At 43.1% G+C, this 17,285-nt stretch overlaps 1 protein-coding gene across 3 annotated transcripts in view; it reads left to right on the top strand.

The window, feature by feature from the left end:
• The first annotated feature begins 1,618 nt into the window (after positions 1 to 1,618).
• Positions 1,619 to 17,285, top strand: part of ALDH18A1 (aldehyde dehydrogenase 18 family member A1) — a 39,183-nt gene continuing 23,516 nt past the window's right edge. Inside the window, exons 1-5 of one of the 3 annotated variants that reach the window (XM_043926283.1) lie at positions 1,619 to 1,813; positions 5,005 to 5,120; positions 12,601 to 12,815; positions 16,704 to 16,853; positions 16,943 to 17,047. In XM_043926283.1, coding sequence (XP_043782218.1) covers positions 5,033 to 5,120; positions 12,601 to 12,815; positions 16,704 to 16,853; positions 16,943 to 17,047 — 558 coding nt within the window. In that variant the 5' untranslated portion in view covers positions 1,619 to 1,813; positions 5,005 to 5,032. Of the gene's footprint in view, positions 1,814 to 1,974; positions 1,998 to 5,004; positions 5,121 to 12,600; positions 12,816 to 16,703; positions 16,854 to 16,942; positions 17,048 to 17,285 lie in introns of those variants that run through there. The other 2 variants (XM_043926281.1, XM_043926282.1) reach the window with 2 other exon arrangements.

The following is a 17,285-nucleotide window of genomic DNA, read 5'->3' as shown; positions in this document are numbered from 1 at the left end:
GGAGAAGACTCTTGAGAGTCCCTTGGACAGCAAGAAGATCAAACCAGTCAATCCTAAAGGAAATAAACCCTGAATATTCATTGGAAGCACTGAAGCTGAAGCTCTGATACTTTGGACACCTGATGCAAAGAGCCAGCTCATTGGAAAAGAACCCCATGCTGGGAAAGACTGAAGGCAGGAGGAGAATAAGATGACAGAGAACGAGATGGTTGGACGGCATCACCAACTCAATGGACATGAGTTTGAGCAAACTCAGGGAGAGGGTGAAAGACAAGGAAGCCTGGCTTGCTGCAGTCCATGGGGTCACAAAGAGTCAGACACAACTCAGCGACTGAACAGCAACAACCACCTCCTTGTGTCTCATTCTCCCTCTTCCAAGTAGTGAACAAAGTCAGCTCTCCCTCCTTTATGTTCCCTGTCCCCTTCTGGAGCCTTTTCCCCAGCCATCATTTCTTATTTGGGCCTTTGCAATAGGCTAAGTGAGCTCCCAGCTTAAACCCTCCTTTCTACTGATTTCAGACACACAGAGCTGATCATGTCATTCCAGTACTTTGAAAGTCAGGGTTCTCTAACTTTGGGGATGATAAGATTCAAATCCTTCAGCGTGTCACAGAAATTTTAAAAGCCCCCCTCCCCCTCCCCCAAACACCTTTCCAGTCACGTCCCACATGTAGCCTCTCCTCACAGGGCGTCTCCTGCCTCTGGATATTCCATTCCCTCTTCGTCCTGCGATCCTGCTCCCCGCTTCTCCGTGAACTACTTCTTCAAAGCCCAATTCGAATGTCTACTCTTTAAAAAGACTTGCCTGAATCCCCAGACACCCCTCCTCTAACATCAAATAGTGTAACCATTTGCTCACATATCTGTTTCTCCCATAAGGTGACCGTTTTCCTCCGAACCTAGGGAGTGCCTGCCACAAAGTAGCCAACGTTTAATGAATGAGGAATAGGCTCAGCATTGTTCTCAGGAACTACCCCACAACCGGCAAGATGCCTTCCTAACAAACCTCCACCAAAGTGTTCTGCCCACCCCAACCCCCTACGTGCCCAGCGCTACGTCTAGGCCTATCTATGCAGAAACATGTCCTTTGAGGAAAACACTGCAAGTAGAAACGGAGAGAGTCCGAACTCGAATTTTAAGGGTGAATTGTCAGGGATTAAATACTACTACTTTGGTATTTACAGTAGCCTCATCAATGCCGTTGCTAAACGACAGTTGGGCTAGGACCCTTGGGGAAAGCTCCAGGCGACTAAGAGGCAAATCATTTAATCTCAGTGTCAAAATTTAATCAGCTTTAGTTTGCCTGGAGTGAGGGATCCTCAAATACGTGCAAATTGATCCGATCTATTTCCGAGGTGTGGCTGGGATACAACGATCAATACTGGCAAACACATCGTATGGGATCTACCAGTAGCTGAGGAATCCAGGCGTCCTTTCTGCCTCCCGGGGAAGGTCCGAGGGGCGACTCTCCGTGGCCCCTGTCCGGGTCTGCCGCTGGGACGTGGACGTTCACATACAGCACTCGGGCCCCGCCCCCTGGCGTCTGCTAAGTCTCGGCGGGCGGGGCTCGCCACGTGTAGCGCAGGCCCGATTCTCCAAACGCATCTACGCCATTGCCGCAGCGCAGCTCGGGATCAGCCAGCCGCCTCGCGTCAACAGCGGAGGCTTTGCGGCCTGGGTTTACTCCAGCGCTGCTGACGTAACGTCATCTTGCGGGACGTGGACGGAAGAAAAAGAGGAGTAAGCCGGTGCGAGAGACGCGTGGCGTGGAGTGCGGGCCGGGTGGTGGGGCCCGGCGGCTGAGGCGAGGCAGGTACGAGCGGGCCACAAGGATGGCGGGGACGGTGGCTGGGATGGAGAGGCGCCGGCGCCTGCGTGGGGGCTGAGGCGGCACCCGGGCTGAGGCAAGGGAAGATGTGCGCGCCGGGTCACAGGCGACCGTGGGGACTGCGGGGGCGCGCGGCCTGAGCTGGAGCAGAGTGAGGGGGGTCAAACCCGTAAGTGGGTGTGGGTACGCGGAAGGATGGCGGCGGGCTGGGCCTCTCAGACCGCGCTGTCTCGCCACACGCCGGCGCGCGGAGGCCCTAGGGCCGCGGGGGCTGTGGGCACTCGAACTCCCCGACCTTCTCGGATACACCCAGATGCAGAAACTGATCCATATGGAGGCTTGAAGATCCAGCGCCTGATCCCTTATCGGCCCGGGATCCCCGAACCAGCTTCTAGTGCACCTGCATAAGTGGTGGGGTTTCACCCCGTTTGTAACTGTTCACACATCTATTCTCAGGGCCCTGTGTGCAGTTCCGCGCGGCCTGCCTGGGTCTTTGTGATCCCCTCTTGAAAACCAACCCCCACCCCCCCGCCCCCCGTCCCGACCCCGCAGCGGGAGAGCTCGCTCACGACCGTCTTTTGCAGTGTGGCATGAGGTCTGTGGATAATTCTTTCCGTGGCTCATCAGGGCTGGGCGGACCCAGATCCATCCCCCTCCCCCATCTCCGTTCCCCTCTCTAGAGGGGGTGAGGTCTGTCACTGGGGCTTTGTCTTTAATTGGTGAACCATATAGCAAGCCTGTGTTCCTGGGCGACTTTTGTTGAGACTAAAGTTCAGTTCTCTATTCAAGTAAGTAAGATAAGGACTATCTGTTCAGAACCTGTAAAGAAGTACTTGAGAAATGTCCTGAGTCAAAACATGGGAGCTTTTCATTTGATGACATGGGGTCTAGACAGACACACATACCCTTTGCTCCCTGGGATTAGCTATCTATCTTACGAGGGCATAATAAATTCTGGCAGGATGAACTATCCTTTGCAGTGAGGGAGGTGATGGGAGAGGCCAGGAGGCCTGGTTTCTACATCACTCTTCAACGTGATAACTGACTGACCTTAAACATTAAGAGCTTTCGGTTTTTCATAGATAAGAGAGAGATAAATAGTCTATAAGTATAATTTGTGACTATGTCTGCTCATCAGAGGCTATGAAATTCTTTGTTCCAGTGACAGGTCCTGAAAGAAATAAGGAAGAAAGTGGTTGTAAGATATAATAACATTAGTGCCTAAAAGACAGATGGAGGAGAGTAGATGTTTATTGAGCATCTCTTGTATCCAGGCTTTCCATTATTGGAATGCAGTTACTACATTCTCTCACAATAATTCCACGAGGTCCTTATTGTTATTGTCCACGGTTTACAGATGAGGAGACTGAGACTTTAAAAGGTTGGAAGGCATACAGCTAGCAAGCGCAAAGGTTGTTTCCCATGTTTACCATGCCTTTGGTGGGAAGTTTATAATCCTTTTGGGAAAGCTAGAGTTGCTGGGGAAAGTTTGTGAAGGAGATGGAATTAGAATTTTAGGGCCATTATTTGATTGTTTTACCCTTTTGGCTCTTCTAGAATTATTTTGGTGAATTCATGTATAAATAATTGTTTAGCAGCAATTTCAGAAGGAATTTGTATAAGCAGCAAACATAGATCATGGCCTCATAGCATGCTTCAGTATTATGCAAATAATTTTCTCTTGGAACCTTCCTTACTGTCACAAACACTGAAGTCAACAAAGACAGCACTTAACACTTTCTCTTGCTTATATAGATGCCATATTTTGTATGACAGATGTATCCTGCCAGTCTCTTCTCTCTTCTTTCTGTACCTTTGTGCAGTATAAATTGAAGAGCAGTAACCATTCCTTGTTTCTCTTCACTTTAGGGCAAAATGCTAGTCTTTTTAGGCATGTTTAAACAGCGTGAGACATGTGTAAGAGAGTTAGAATATATCTGTTAACGCCTACAGCAGAAGTTAAAAGGAGGCCCACAAGCAAGATAAAGGATTTTTCTTATCTCATGAAAACAACCATGTCCCTGTAGTGTAAGAGCTGCAATAATAAATGGCATAGTCTCTCTGTGTATGTATATTTATATATTAATATACACACACATAGGAAGAAGCCTCCTGCCTTTTTATGAAATAAACTGTTCTTTGTCTAAAATCTTTAAGTTTGACCTGCAGTGGGAAAATGCCCACAACTTAGCTCTGAAAACTACCTGTGTGTTCATCCTCCATGAGGTGTGCCCAGGGTCATTCCAGATGCCAGCCGTTTACAGGTATTGCCACTCCCTCCCAGGGGTTGAAGAGTATGCTTTGGATTCCTCTGGACAGCAAGAAGAAAGACAAAGCTGCAGCCTCCGACCTTTCCTCCCTCTCCTTGTGTCAGCAGAGATCAAGCTGACATTTCAAATATGTGGTTTTCAGAGTTCTTTTGGGAGATGAGAGCAGGAAGCTGGAGGTGGCTGCTTGTGGAATGTCGAATCTGTTTTGATTGGTTGAAGACTCCGTAATGGTATAGAAATTGTAGTGAAGATTTAATATCAGTAGATAAACATTATACCTTGAAGATGTTTTTTGTCACTCAAAATATTCATAATACTTAGTTCCCATTTTTTTCCATAAAAACTAAGAAGGTCCTGGGACTTTCCTAGTGGTCTAGTGGTTAAGAATCCACCTGCCAATGCAGGGGACATGGGTTTGATCCCTGGTCCAGGAAGATCCCTCATGCCTCGAAGCAACTAAGTCTGTGCACCACAACTCCTGAGCCTGCATGCCACAACTAATGCAGCCTGCGTGCCTAGAACCCACTGTCCCTAACAAGAGAGGCCACCACAATGAGCAGTCCCTGCACTGCGATGAAGAGAAACCCCCACTCACCACAACTAAAGAAAGCCCATGCACAGCAGTGAAGACCTAGTGCAGCCAAAAAATAGAAATTAATTTATTAAAAACAAACAGGAAAAAAAACTTAAGATGGTCCTAAGCAAGGAAGAATAGAGTCAGAGCTTGGGGAAGGAGCCGTTTGTTTTTCTGTCTTTTCTGTATGTAGAAGAGGTAGGAGTTCCTCTAACACAGAAGAGTTTGGATCAAGAGAGTCAAGTTTTTACTCTCAGTGTGGGGAGGTAGATGAAAGTAAAATGAACTATCTAGTATTTTGATTGTTTGTTTTTTTTAAATGCATCCTGCAGATACCTTGGTCAGTGACCACCTCACAGCATGTTGAGTCAAGTCTGCCGCTCTGGGTTCCAGTCTTTCACCCAGCGTCTCCTGCCCTGGGTCCAGTCCACAATACTCAACAGATCTCGTAGGTATCTTAGGAAACCTAAGTATGTGAGAGATTCGGTCCAAGTGTGTTTCAAAACAAAGTTTTAAAGAGGAAAAAAATGTTATTTGGCAGAACTGGACAAAAGCAGTAAGCAGGGAAGCAGCATACTGATGAAATGCTGTGTTTGTATTTATCAATAAAGTAAAGCTTTTGGAGGGGATAGACAGGTTATGGCATAGATTATGGCGATGGTTTCACAAATGTATACTTACCTGCAAACTCATCAAGTTGTGTACATTAATTTTACAGCTTCTGGTATATTAAAAAAAAAAAACAACCTCAAAATTTAAAAAGATTTTTAAAGATAAAATATTACTTCTATTTAATCCCCCCAGATTTCTTGCAGGCTGTTTTTGTTCATTCCCTTTTTTGTAATGAAGTGTTTAATTTTGAGATAATTATAGATTCACTTGCAACTTTAAGAACGAATACAGAGAGAGCACTTATACCTAGTTATCCCAGTATCTCAACCAGGGTATCAATGTGGACAGAAGCAGGTTAAGATTTCCATCACTGTGGAATCCTTCCATTTTTCTTATCTAGCCATCCTCCTTTCTGTCCCTAACCCTTGGCAGCCTCTAATCTGTTCTCCATTTTTATAATTTTTAAATGTTATATAAATGAAATCATACAGTATCTGACCTTTGGGGGTGACTTTTTTTACTCAGCATGTCTCTCTGGAGATTCTTGTTGTGTGTATCACTTTGTTCATTTTTATGACTGAATAGTATTTAGTGGTATGGGGGTACCACAGTTAGTGTAACCATTCATCATTGAAGGACATCTGGTTACTTTTTTTGTTTGTGGTGAATAAGACTGCTGTGAACATTTGTGTACAGGATTTTGTGTGAATATAGTTGTGGTTATTTGGGATAAATGTCCAAAAGTTCAGTTTCCGGGTTGTATGTTGGTTATATGTGGTAGTTAGTTTTTTCCTCTCTCTTTTTTATTTTTTAAATTATGAAAGTATGATTAACACATTTACAGGAGACTTGGAAAATATAGAACAAGGTTACTTGTAGTTCCATTATATTTTACAATTTAAGTAGATAAATTTTTAGTTGGAGTTTCAATATCACTCTTAAAAATTAATAGAGTGAATATACAGGAAAGTAGAAGGATATGGTACTCCTGAAAAGCACCATGAATGAATTCAATATAATTAAGATTTACACAATTTTCACAGAATAGTAGGATACAAATCCTGTTCAAGTTCCCATGGACTATGACTAGGAGACACTGAAAGATATCCAGGGACATAAAACAAGGTGCAAAACGTTCATAGTCTAAAGGTATTTAAATCATACAGAGTCTGTGGAATTCTGTTAGAAATCAATAGCAAAAGATATTTGAAAATAACTCACATATTTTCAAGTGCAGTGTGACAAAAGAGATCATGCTGAAAGTCATTGAAAGCCTCAGTAAAGTTAGAAGACTGAAAAAACAGAATGATTGCAGAGAAGAAAACATTTAAATGAGAAATTAGTATCAAAATGAGAAATTAGTATTAAAAACCCCATGTATTTGGAAATTAAATGTCCACTTTTAAATGATGGGTGTGTCTAAGCCATAAGAAGGAAAATTAGAAAATATTCATAACAGAATGGAAATAAAAAGAGAATTTACCAGAATTTGTTGCTTGCAGCTGAAGCTGCTCAATACAATGTGGTAGTTAGTTTCATAAGACATTTCCAAACAGTGTTTGCAGTGGCTGTACCATTTTACGTTCACACCAGCAGTGTATGAGTGATCTACTTTCTCTTCATCCTCAATAGCATCTGATGTTGCCACTCTTTTTTATATTATCCATTTTGATAGGTGTATAATGATATCTCACTGTGGTTTTCCTTTTCCCTTTTGTCTGATGAGATTGAACATCTTTTCATGTGCTTATTTTGCCATCTGAATATCCTCATCAGTGAAATGTCATTTTTAATTGGATTGTTTGTTTTTCTACTGTTGAACTTTGAATTTTTTAATGTCTGCTAGATACTAGTCCTCGGAGAAGGCAATGGCATCCCACTCCAGTATTCTTACCTGGAAAATCCCATGGACAGAGGAGCCTGGTAGGCTGCAGTCCATGGGGTCGCTAAGAGTTGGACGCGACTGAGCGACTTCACTTTTCCTTTCATGCATTGGAGAAGGAAATGGCAACCCACTCCAGTGTTCTTGCCTGGAGAAACCCATGGATGGCAGAGCCTGGTGCGCTGCTGTCTATGGGGTCGCACAGAGTCGGACACGACTGACGCGACTTGGCAGCAGCAGATACTAGTCCTTGGTCACATTTGTGCTTTGAAAATATTTTCTCCCAGTTTGTAGCTTGCCATTTCAGTCCCTTAACAGGGTCTTTCATAGGGGGAAGTGGTTTTTGTTTTTTTGACTTTGATGAGATCCGATTTATCAGTTTTTCATTTTATGGATTGTACATGAGTACTAAGTCCCTATAGTCGTGACCTATTGTTTTCTACCTCATGGGTAGCCCACCAGGTTCCTCTGTCCGTGGAATTCTCCACGCAAGAATACTGGAGTGGGTTGCCATACCCTTCTCCAGGGGATCTTCCTGACCCAGGGATCGAATCCGAGTTACTGGTAGGTGCCTCCTGAGTTGGTAGTTTCTTTACCACTCGTGCCACCTGGGAAGCCCATGGATTGTACTTGTGAGGTCAGATCTGAGAACTCTTTTATAGCCTTAGATCTTAAAGATTTTCTTCTGTGTTTTTTTCCTAAAAGTTTTGTGGTTACATTGAAGTCCCATGATCCATTTTGAATAATATTTGTATAAGGTGTGATAGTTAGGTCAAGATTCTTTTTTTTTTTTTGCTTATAGAGGTCCAGTTATGAAAGCTGTTTATGATATTTTGAATTACTAGTCTCCTTGATAACATCTAAATGTTATCAACAAATCTCAAAACCTTTCTGCTAGAGGACTTGCTTACCAGCTAATCAAGCTTATCACCATTGGAAAAATCTGTTTCCCATTCATGCAAGTGTAGTTGCTCAGTCATGTCTAACTCTTTGCGACCCCATGGACTGTAGCCTGCCAGGCTCCTCTGTCCATGGCATTCTCTAGGCAAGAATACTGGAGTGGTTTGCCATTTCTTTCTCCAAGGGATCTTCCTGACCCAGGAATCTAACCTGTATCTCCCACATTGCAGGCAGATTCTTTACCGTCTGAGCCACAAGGGAAACTTTCATGCAAAGAAGCATTCATACAAAGAAGAGTGTAAAGTTTAAAAGCTGAGGGTCTGAAACTAGGCTCCCTATGTTTGAAAACTACCTCTGCTGCTTACTTAGTGACCACAGCTATGGATTTAGGTCACAATTCCATGAGCTGGCATTTTGGACCAGGCTCAGCTACACAGTGGTTCCATGTCCTTGTCAGCTCTCAACTTTGGCTCAGGTCAGGGGTGACTGTTGAAGGCCAGAGGATAGTCTGCTGGAGTGACAGATCATCTCTGTTCCACATGGTCTCGCATCCTACAGCAGGCCATCCATGGCTTCTTCACATGGTGCTTCCCAAGAACAGCAAGCTTGGGAGTGACAAGGTCTCTGTGACCTAAGCTCAGAGTTTATGCAGAGCTAGGCTTGTATACAGTGTTTTAAACAGGCTTGTAGAAAACAGTAGGTCACGACTATAGGGACTTAGCACACATGTACAATCCATAAAATGAAAAACTGATAAATTGGATCTCATCAAAGTTAAAACAGGCTTCTATACAGTGTTGTAAACAGCTAGGCTTGTTTATAAAGTGCAAGCTCTGCTGCACTGGATTGGTCAAAGCAAGTCATAGGGCCAGCTGCTATTTAAGGAGAGGAGAAAATAGATTCCAGCTGTGCATGGGAGCAGCTTCAAGTATTATGGCCATTTTTGGAGTCTGATAATGCTGATAAGTTACTCAACTTCTCTGAGCCGCAGCTTCCTTAGGTATAAAATGAGGCTAAGATTGAAGTCAGGAGGAGAACGGAACGACAGAGGATGAGATGGTTGGATGGGCTGATTCAATGGGCATGAGTTTGAGTAAACTCTGGAAGTTGGTGATGGACTGGCGTGCTGCAGTCCATGGGTTCGCAAAGAGTCTGAGCGACTGAACTGAACTGAACTGAATAATAATAACTAATGCATAGTAATACCTAACTCCTGAGTCTCAACTCATGAGAATTCAGAAAGATGATGATGATGATAGTCATAGCTAACACATGTTTATATACCACCTAACATTTATTATGTGTTTACTTCATGCCAGTCCCTGTTCATGCATTAACTCATTTCATCCTCCACAAAAACCGTATGAGGAAATGAGGTAACAGCAAGTAAGTGAAGGAGTTGAGATTCCAACCCAGGAAGTCTGACTCCAGAGTCAGACACTCCCTTCATATTTGCTGTGCCTCTGTATAAGGTGTAGGAATAGTTTTAACACAGTTCCTGGTATATAGTAAGTGTTCACTTTAGGGTTTTTATTGTTGATATTATTGTTTATTCTCATTAGACACATTCACAGGAGATACTTTGTGATCTTATCCCTAGATTTTTCTTTGTATTCAGGTTTTTCTGGAGCCCCATGTTCACTGACGATGATGAGCAGAAGAGCAAAAAAGAGAAAAGGCAAAATGAGAAAGCATATAGATACAAACAGAGGGAAGTGGAATGCCAGGAAGGGAGATAGAAGCCATGTCCAGGTCCCTTCCTGTTCAGGCCTGAAACACAGCCTCATTACTGAATATTAGGACTCTGATGCTGAAAAGCTAAAGGGCTTCTCCCTTGAAGTGTGTCTTGTGGCACTTTCAATGAATATGGGCAACCCCTTCCCCCAGCACATGTGTATACATATGTACCTTGGTATCCCTTCATCCTTAACAGGAGTAGATGGTTTTTCTTTGAGACTTGGGGCCTAAAGGTCCTTAGAAGATGGGAAGAGATTACCTATTCAGAAGCTGTGGATTTTTCCTAACTAATCAAGGCCTTCTCAGTCCTTCATATGAACCCCCAAAAGTATAATACACTGCAGAATGTAAAAAATGCCCTCAAGGAAGATAGGGTCAATCTATCTTCCTGAAGAAGGGTGACAGCGTTGTCACATTGTCACAGAATAGGAAACCTGGGAAAGCCGTGGGCCCCATAGAATGCTCCTTGGTGCGGAGCCCACTGGATGTGACTGAGCTTTTATTTGCTTAAAACCTTGTTCATAGATGTGGCCTCTTCTTGAACCTTTCCTTAAACCTGATGTGCTGTGACCCAGTTGCCTGTCGCCAGAGTGACCCTTGACTGCCTGGCACCAAGCCATGCCACCCTCTTCTGCTGATACAGACTGTGGATCAGGAGTTTCATTCATGCTAACCTGGTCTGCTTGGACTCACCTGCTTGCCACTACCTGTGTCCCTGAGGTGCCCTCTCAGGTTGCCCAACCCATGCGCAGCACTTTTCTAGGCCAGGACATGTCCTGCAATGCACAGGAGAGAAAAGTGGACACCAGGCCTTGAGAGCTGTCAGGAGAGATGCATACTACATGGGTACAGCTCTGAGCGCTGCATACAGCCACTGACAATCACAGGTCCAAACTCCAGGGGAGTAAGTCTCTGCCTCTACACCCCTTTCTCCATCAGGCCAAAACTATTAGGTATGCAGTTTTTACGCTTAGACTTAGGTGTGTGTATTGCTTAGGATAGTATCCTTGAAGACTAGGCCAGGGTACCTATATCGATGAACCTGATGAAGAAAGAGCTGTCCAGGGAACAGCCCCCACAAAACACCGGTCCTTTGGTTCCTAGGATCCCCTCACCAGGAACAGGTCTAGCAAGGGTGTCAAGCTCCAGTTGTATCCCAGGTGATGGGCTTACTGTGCAGCTCTCTGCTGGAAACCAGATTACAAGTGTGTTGTGAAAAAAGACCATATCGTCTTTCTTTAATCTCCACAGATCTGAAACATTGTCACTTAAAGAAATGGTTTTTTAAGAGAGGAGAGAAAAGACTCTTTATGACTTCATTTAAAATGTTCTTTCTCAGGTTTGTGTGTGAGGGATGTAGAGAGGGAGAACACACAGTGATCTGGTCCATGAGAATAGGGTTCTGCCTGCTGTACCCTAATTTTTGTAGTGTAGGCAGAGACAGCAGATGGATGCTCAGTTACAGTTAGAAGAGTCAGTGGTCGGGAGGTGGAGGCACTGGGTTGAGAAATCTGTCTGTAAATATAAAGGGAGGTGAGAGTAGTTGATTCAAGTGAAAAGAGATTACTCTGTAATAGTAGAATTGTAGAATGGTCTGAAAGGTGGCTCAGAATGATTACTTTAGTAACTCGTTCCAGTATTTATTAAGGTCTGTGGTGATACGTAGAGAACTCTGTGAGGGAAGGCAGTCAGCAGGAAGTCGGAATCACGAGAAGTGGTAAGGAGGTTCAGTGCCTGACATTCAGGTGTGACTTATTTTCAGCTTTTTAATCAAGTTTTTTGTTTTGTTGTGGTGAGGATTCTTTTGGGGATTATTTATTTGTTTTTGTTTGGTCTCTTAGAAATCTTGTCGAGTGTTACAAGAAGAATCAGGAAAGAATTGATTAGGCGCAGATGTCCACAGGGATACAAAGAAGGCTCTGACTCCAGTATTACTTTTCCTTCAGAAAGCTATCCAGTTTCTTTTATCCTTGTTACAGACATCTGAATTCATGTGCCATATTTGAGAGAAAATTTATAGGGAGATTAGTTATGATTTTTTATTACTTATACCAGTTACTTTATATTGTCTTAGCTAATCAGACTCTTTTATAGCAGTGTGGTTTCTTTAAAAGCACACTGGTTATGTGTGCTTTTCTTTCTGGTTATGAAAGCAATACATTTTTGCTGCGTAAGTTTGGAAAACATAGATAAGAATAAAGAAAGATAAGTCACCCATAATATCATCATGAGGTAAAATATTAATATTTTTATTTATTTACCTTTTTTGTATGCATTTAGAAATGTATGTGAAAGAACATATCATGACCATTTTCCCATATTATTAAAAATTCTAAAAATGTTAAATCTTCCTACCCATTTTTGAACATTTACTCTGCTTCTGATTTTTCCTATTATAAATAATGCTGATGAATAGCCTGCTGATAAATTTCTTTGTCTCTATCTCTGATTAGTTCCTTAGAATAAATTTCCTGAACGTGGAATTGCTGAATCAAAGATGTGAATATTTTTAAGGTTTTTAATACATTTTGCCAACATGTCTTCAGGAAAGATTGTTTTGTTTAAATTCTTGACCAGCAATATTGGAGTGTACCTGTGTACTGGATACAAACTCCACATAATACTGGACTAAAACATGCTTGATGTGTCTTTTGATATACTGGTTTTCTTCAGTTGAGAATGGTAAAACTATTTTTTGGTGGCTGAACTGGTTACTGTTTTGCATGCATATTTTCAGTGAGAAATTATATCGTGTATTTCTCTCTTTTTTTCTTGCATTTGACTTTGGGTTCTGCAGGTCATGTTCAGCCTTCAGCCATCAGACATGTTCGTTCTTGGAGCAACATACCCTTTATCACTGTGCCCCTCAGTCGTACACATGGCAAGTCTTTTGCCCACCGCAGTGAGCTGAAGCATGCAAAGAGAATTGTGGTGAAACTTGGAAGTGCCGTGGTGACCCGAGGGGATGAATGTGGCCTGGCCCTGGGGCGCCTGGCGTCTATTGTTGAGCAGGTAATTCCCAAGACGGAAAATTCTTCTGAACTAAAACAAAGTCCATTTTTTAGGCTGTCATTTCAGATTTCTTAGCTTGTAAAAGTAATCCTCATTTGACTATGGTAGATTTAACCCAATCTGAAAACTGCCTTTCCTGAAGAAGGTGCCACCAGGAGACAGCATCCCAGGACAAGCAGAGGGAGTGTCGAGGAGTGGAGTTGATTTCATGCAGTTCATCTCTCAGGCTTCTTAGGGAGAAGGAGCTGTGTATGTCAGTGGTTCTTAATCCAGGCTGCACATTAAAATCACTGAGGGGCTTGGCGATGCCTGGGCTTCACACTCAGCCGCCTTAATAAGTGAAGATGGGGTGGGGCTCACCCCCCTGTGTTTTTAAAGTTCCCCAGATAGTAGTAGTCAGAGTTGAGTACTCAACTCTGGATTTGTGTGAATATTGAGCTTTCTCCCACCTTTTGCTAGGCTTTATCTTTTTTAATTAGCCCAGTAATCTTGAAATAAGTAGAAGCTGTCATTGCAAATATTTCCAAAGTTCAAATATTTGAAAAGACTCACCAGACTCCACAGAGAATACCCATATATAAGACTTTCATTTAAAGGCATAGGGATGTAAGGCCACAGAAGGGAGGGTAAGCAAGCATTGAGGGGCTGAGAGAAATCCTGTGCACAAGCGCCCCAGGGTCCTTATCTGCACAGGACACACTATTTCCAGATTGAATCACCAATAGGTCTGTGCGAGGAATCTTGGCTTTGCAAGGCCTCAAAGCAGAGTTTTCAGTGGGAATTTTTTACCAGACTGACTGCTGATAGTTTATCAGTAAAGAAACTGACCTTAAGGGGTCAACATGTGAGTTTTGGACTTTAAACATCACATCACAAATCCCACTACCCGTATCTTTTCTGGGAGTGCAGGGATCAGCAACCTTTTCCTGTAAAAGACCAGTACTGAATGTGTTACTCTCTGTAAGCCATTCAGTGTCCGTCTCAACTACTCACATACCATTGTACCACAGAAGCAACCTTAGACAGTACGTAAGTGAACGAGTGTGGCTGTGTCCTGATAAAACTTTGTTTCCAAAAACAGGCGCAGGTCAGAGTTTGTCAACTCTTGACCAAGAGTCAAAAAACCAGACATCCAAATATCCTTGAGATAAACCTGGAGTTTTTCTGTCCTAGCTGTAACTCAGCTCTATATTCCATAGCCATGTTTTCAGTTTTAAAAAACATTTTTACTGAAGTGGGTATTAGAATACTGCTAAAACTTGATGGAATTTTTATCATATATTTTCTGTCCTAAGCAATTATCATGAGATCTGCCTTTCAGATTGAGTTCCTCAGTTCAATTCAGTTTAATAAATTTTTATCAAAGGGGTACTTCTGCTTTGAGGCCTTCCACAGCCAAGATTCCTTGCACAGATCTCTTGGTAATTCAGTCTGGAGACAGAGTTTGGTCCCTGTGTAAATAGAAGTCTGCCTCTAACTGTAGTCTCTCCCCTTGGGAAACCAGAATAAACTGGGACTCCCAAAATAATTAGGTGATTGTTCAAGGCAGACCGTATCCAAATGAGAGGGCCCAAATGAGAGGTACTGACAGGTCAGGAGGTGGGAAGGTTGGATGAGAATGTGGTCACGTTGGAACTTCCTCAGAGAGATGAGCCTCAGGGTGAGCCTTTGGGACTGACAGGATTTGAAGCAGCAAAGGGGAAGTGTTCCATGCTGCTAAGTGCGCGTGGTGAAGGGTGCCCCTGGAATTGTGTAGCCTGGTGGTCCTGGGAACAGGGAGGCTCCAGGAGTAGTCTCCAGACAGGAGACAAAAGCAGGAATGAGTTTGGCATGCTGATGGGCCAGGGAGGGAGCTGAGCTTGAAGGCAGTAGAGGTGATTTCATCAGGGAGGATGTGTCTAATTCCATTAGTTAAGGCTTTAACACTGGGTGGAGGAATTGGGTTTCTGCCTAAAAGGAAGATTGAAGATTTTGAGCAAAGGAGAAATTTTATGAAATCAGTGGGGAGAACCTGGTAATGGTTTGCTTAGGTCACCAGCTCTCCTTCTAGGGACACCCATGGACCTTAAGGAACAGTTTTCTAGGCCAGGGCAGTCCTGACATATGGAGTCCACTATCTTGTCCAAGGATCTGATCATGTTAGGTAGACTTAGGAGACAACTTAAAGTGGATTCCATTGGCCGAAGATGGGAATGTCTGAATATCAATAATTATTGCACTGAATTTAAGCACATGAAATATATTTAAATCTATGAATGACAATGATACTTAAAAAATATTCATTGGTTACTTTTGAAGGATCCCAGAGAGCTTACTCATTTAGGAAACTGGTGAATAAAGGGAAAGACACATCTGTGCTACCTTTCACATATAACCCATACCTCAAGGTAGCCAAATAGTTGATGAAGGAAAGTTTCCCTTTATGGAAGTATTCCAGCCTTTAAATAGGGAAGAAATGAATTAATTAGAATATCAATGGTAGCCCGTAATGAATTAACCGGTCTTGGTGATGATCATCAACAGTAACTAACATCACAAAAAGACCTATAGGCCTTCTATATCCCCTTGATGGACACCATGACATGTAAAGAATTCTTGACAAAAAAGATCAAATCTCCATACCTAACAGCAGTTTGCAGCAAAGAGAATACAGCATGAAACTGTATCACAGGGACAGAAGCGGGAAAGTCAAGGTTGAGAAACCTTGAAGGACAACCCAGTTTCTTTAACGAACAATTACAAGGGAAGAAAATGAAATAGGGGAACCTATGGATTAAAAATGAATTAAAGAGACCCTTCAACTAATTGCAGTGTGTGGGCTTAATTTGCATCTCAATTTGAGCAAGCTTAAAAAAGTGGGAAAATGTGAACACTGAATATTTGATATTAGGGAATTATTGAAATGTTTTAGATAATTTAGTTTTGTGAATATATGCATTTACCGTGTGTTTTAGCAATTACTTTCAGAAATATTTGCAAACCAGCAAATAATGTGTCTGGAGTCCGGGATTTGTATTTAAATAACAATTGAGCTATAAAAGGAATATTGGAGAGTGAGAAATTGGCCATGAGAGACAGTTGTTGAAGCTGGGTCATGAGTCCATAGGAATTTATCATTTGATTCTTACCACTTTGCCTAAGTATGAAATTTTCTATGATAATAAGTTTTTTCTCATTTAAAAAAAATTTATTAAAGTACAGTTGATTTACTATGTTGTGTAAGAAATAAATTTTTTAGATTATGATTTATCGTAGCTGTCTTATAAGTCCCTGAACCAGGTTTTAGGGTTCAAGCATCAGGAGGAATGGACAGGTTAGGAATATTGACTTTTTGATTCTCTCATGTGGATCCCTCCTAGGTGGGAAACAAAGTGACTAACACTGTTTTAGGCAGACAGAGCAGAAGAGCAGCAGCGTCTGTCCCTGGTCTAGCCAGAGGCTGCCCACAGGAGTCAGACGTGCCCTGGAAACAGCGTCATCTCTCCAGCGCATGCCTTAGAATTTGAGAAGCCATCTGCTAAGTTTATGCTGCATTTCCTGGCTCCAGACTTGTGTTCTGGGCTTCATTTCCTCAAACAGCTAGGCCTTCCATATTATAGACTCTTCTATGTATCTTCAAGTCCTATCAGTGCCAAACCTGGCTGCATACCAGAATCTCCTTATTAAAACTTCTCATTTCTGTCTGCCATCTACTTGTCAGATTTGAGGAAATGTGTAGAACTGTGTATTTTTATCACACAACCTGGGTGATTTCTTCCAGAGCCAGCCCAGTGCTGATCTATCAACTGGCACTTGGGATCCACTTATTAGTCTACCCTGCCTGAATCTCTTGTGACGAGAGGAAAGAGATATTACAGGGACTTGTGCCTTTTCCTTCATCATCGTCAGGTGTCAGTGCTGCAGAATCAAGGCCGAGAGATGATGCTGGTAACGAGTGGAGCTGTAGCCTTCGGCAAGCAGCGCTTGCGTCATGAGATCCTTCTGTCTCAGAGCGTAAGGCAGGCCCTACACTCAGGGCAGAACCACCTAAAAGAGATGGTGAGTGTGGCTTCCCCACCCCCTATAACTGGGTCCTCAGGCCTCCTCCCCACCCTCCCAACCACAGCTTGTCTGTTGGCATGTTACAGGCGATTCCAGTCTTAGAAGCCCGAGCCTGTGCAGCTGCTGGACAGAGTGGGCTGATGGCCTTGTATGAAGCCATGTTTACCCAGTACAGCATCTGTGCTGCCCAGGTGAGAGGCAGACCTTTGCAAGGGGGTGGGACCTGTGAGGGTGATTCCCGTGGAATAAGGTGATTGCCAGCCGGGCTCTGGAGCCAGACTGACGGGATACAGTCTCAGCTTCACCACTTGCTAGATGGAAGATCTGGAGAAAGTCTTTAGCCTTTTTGGGCCTCAGTTTCCGTATTGAAAAATGAAGATGTCATCAGTGCCTCCTACAGAGGGTTTTCAGAAGGGCTCAGTGAGAAAA

This window comes from Cervus elaphus, chromosome 15 (genome assembly GCF_910594005.1).
Source record: "Cervus elaphus chromosome 15, mCerEla1.1, whole genome shotgun sequence".
In the NCBI taxonomy this organism is placed as follows: Eukaryota; Metazoa; Chordata; class Mammalia; order Artiodactyla; family Cervidae; genus Cervus; species Cervus elaphus.
The sequence above is the reverse complement of the archived record's forward strand: the minus strand, read 5'-3'. Positions and strand labels throughout refer to the sequence as shown.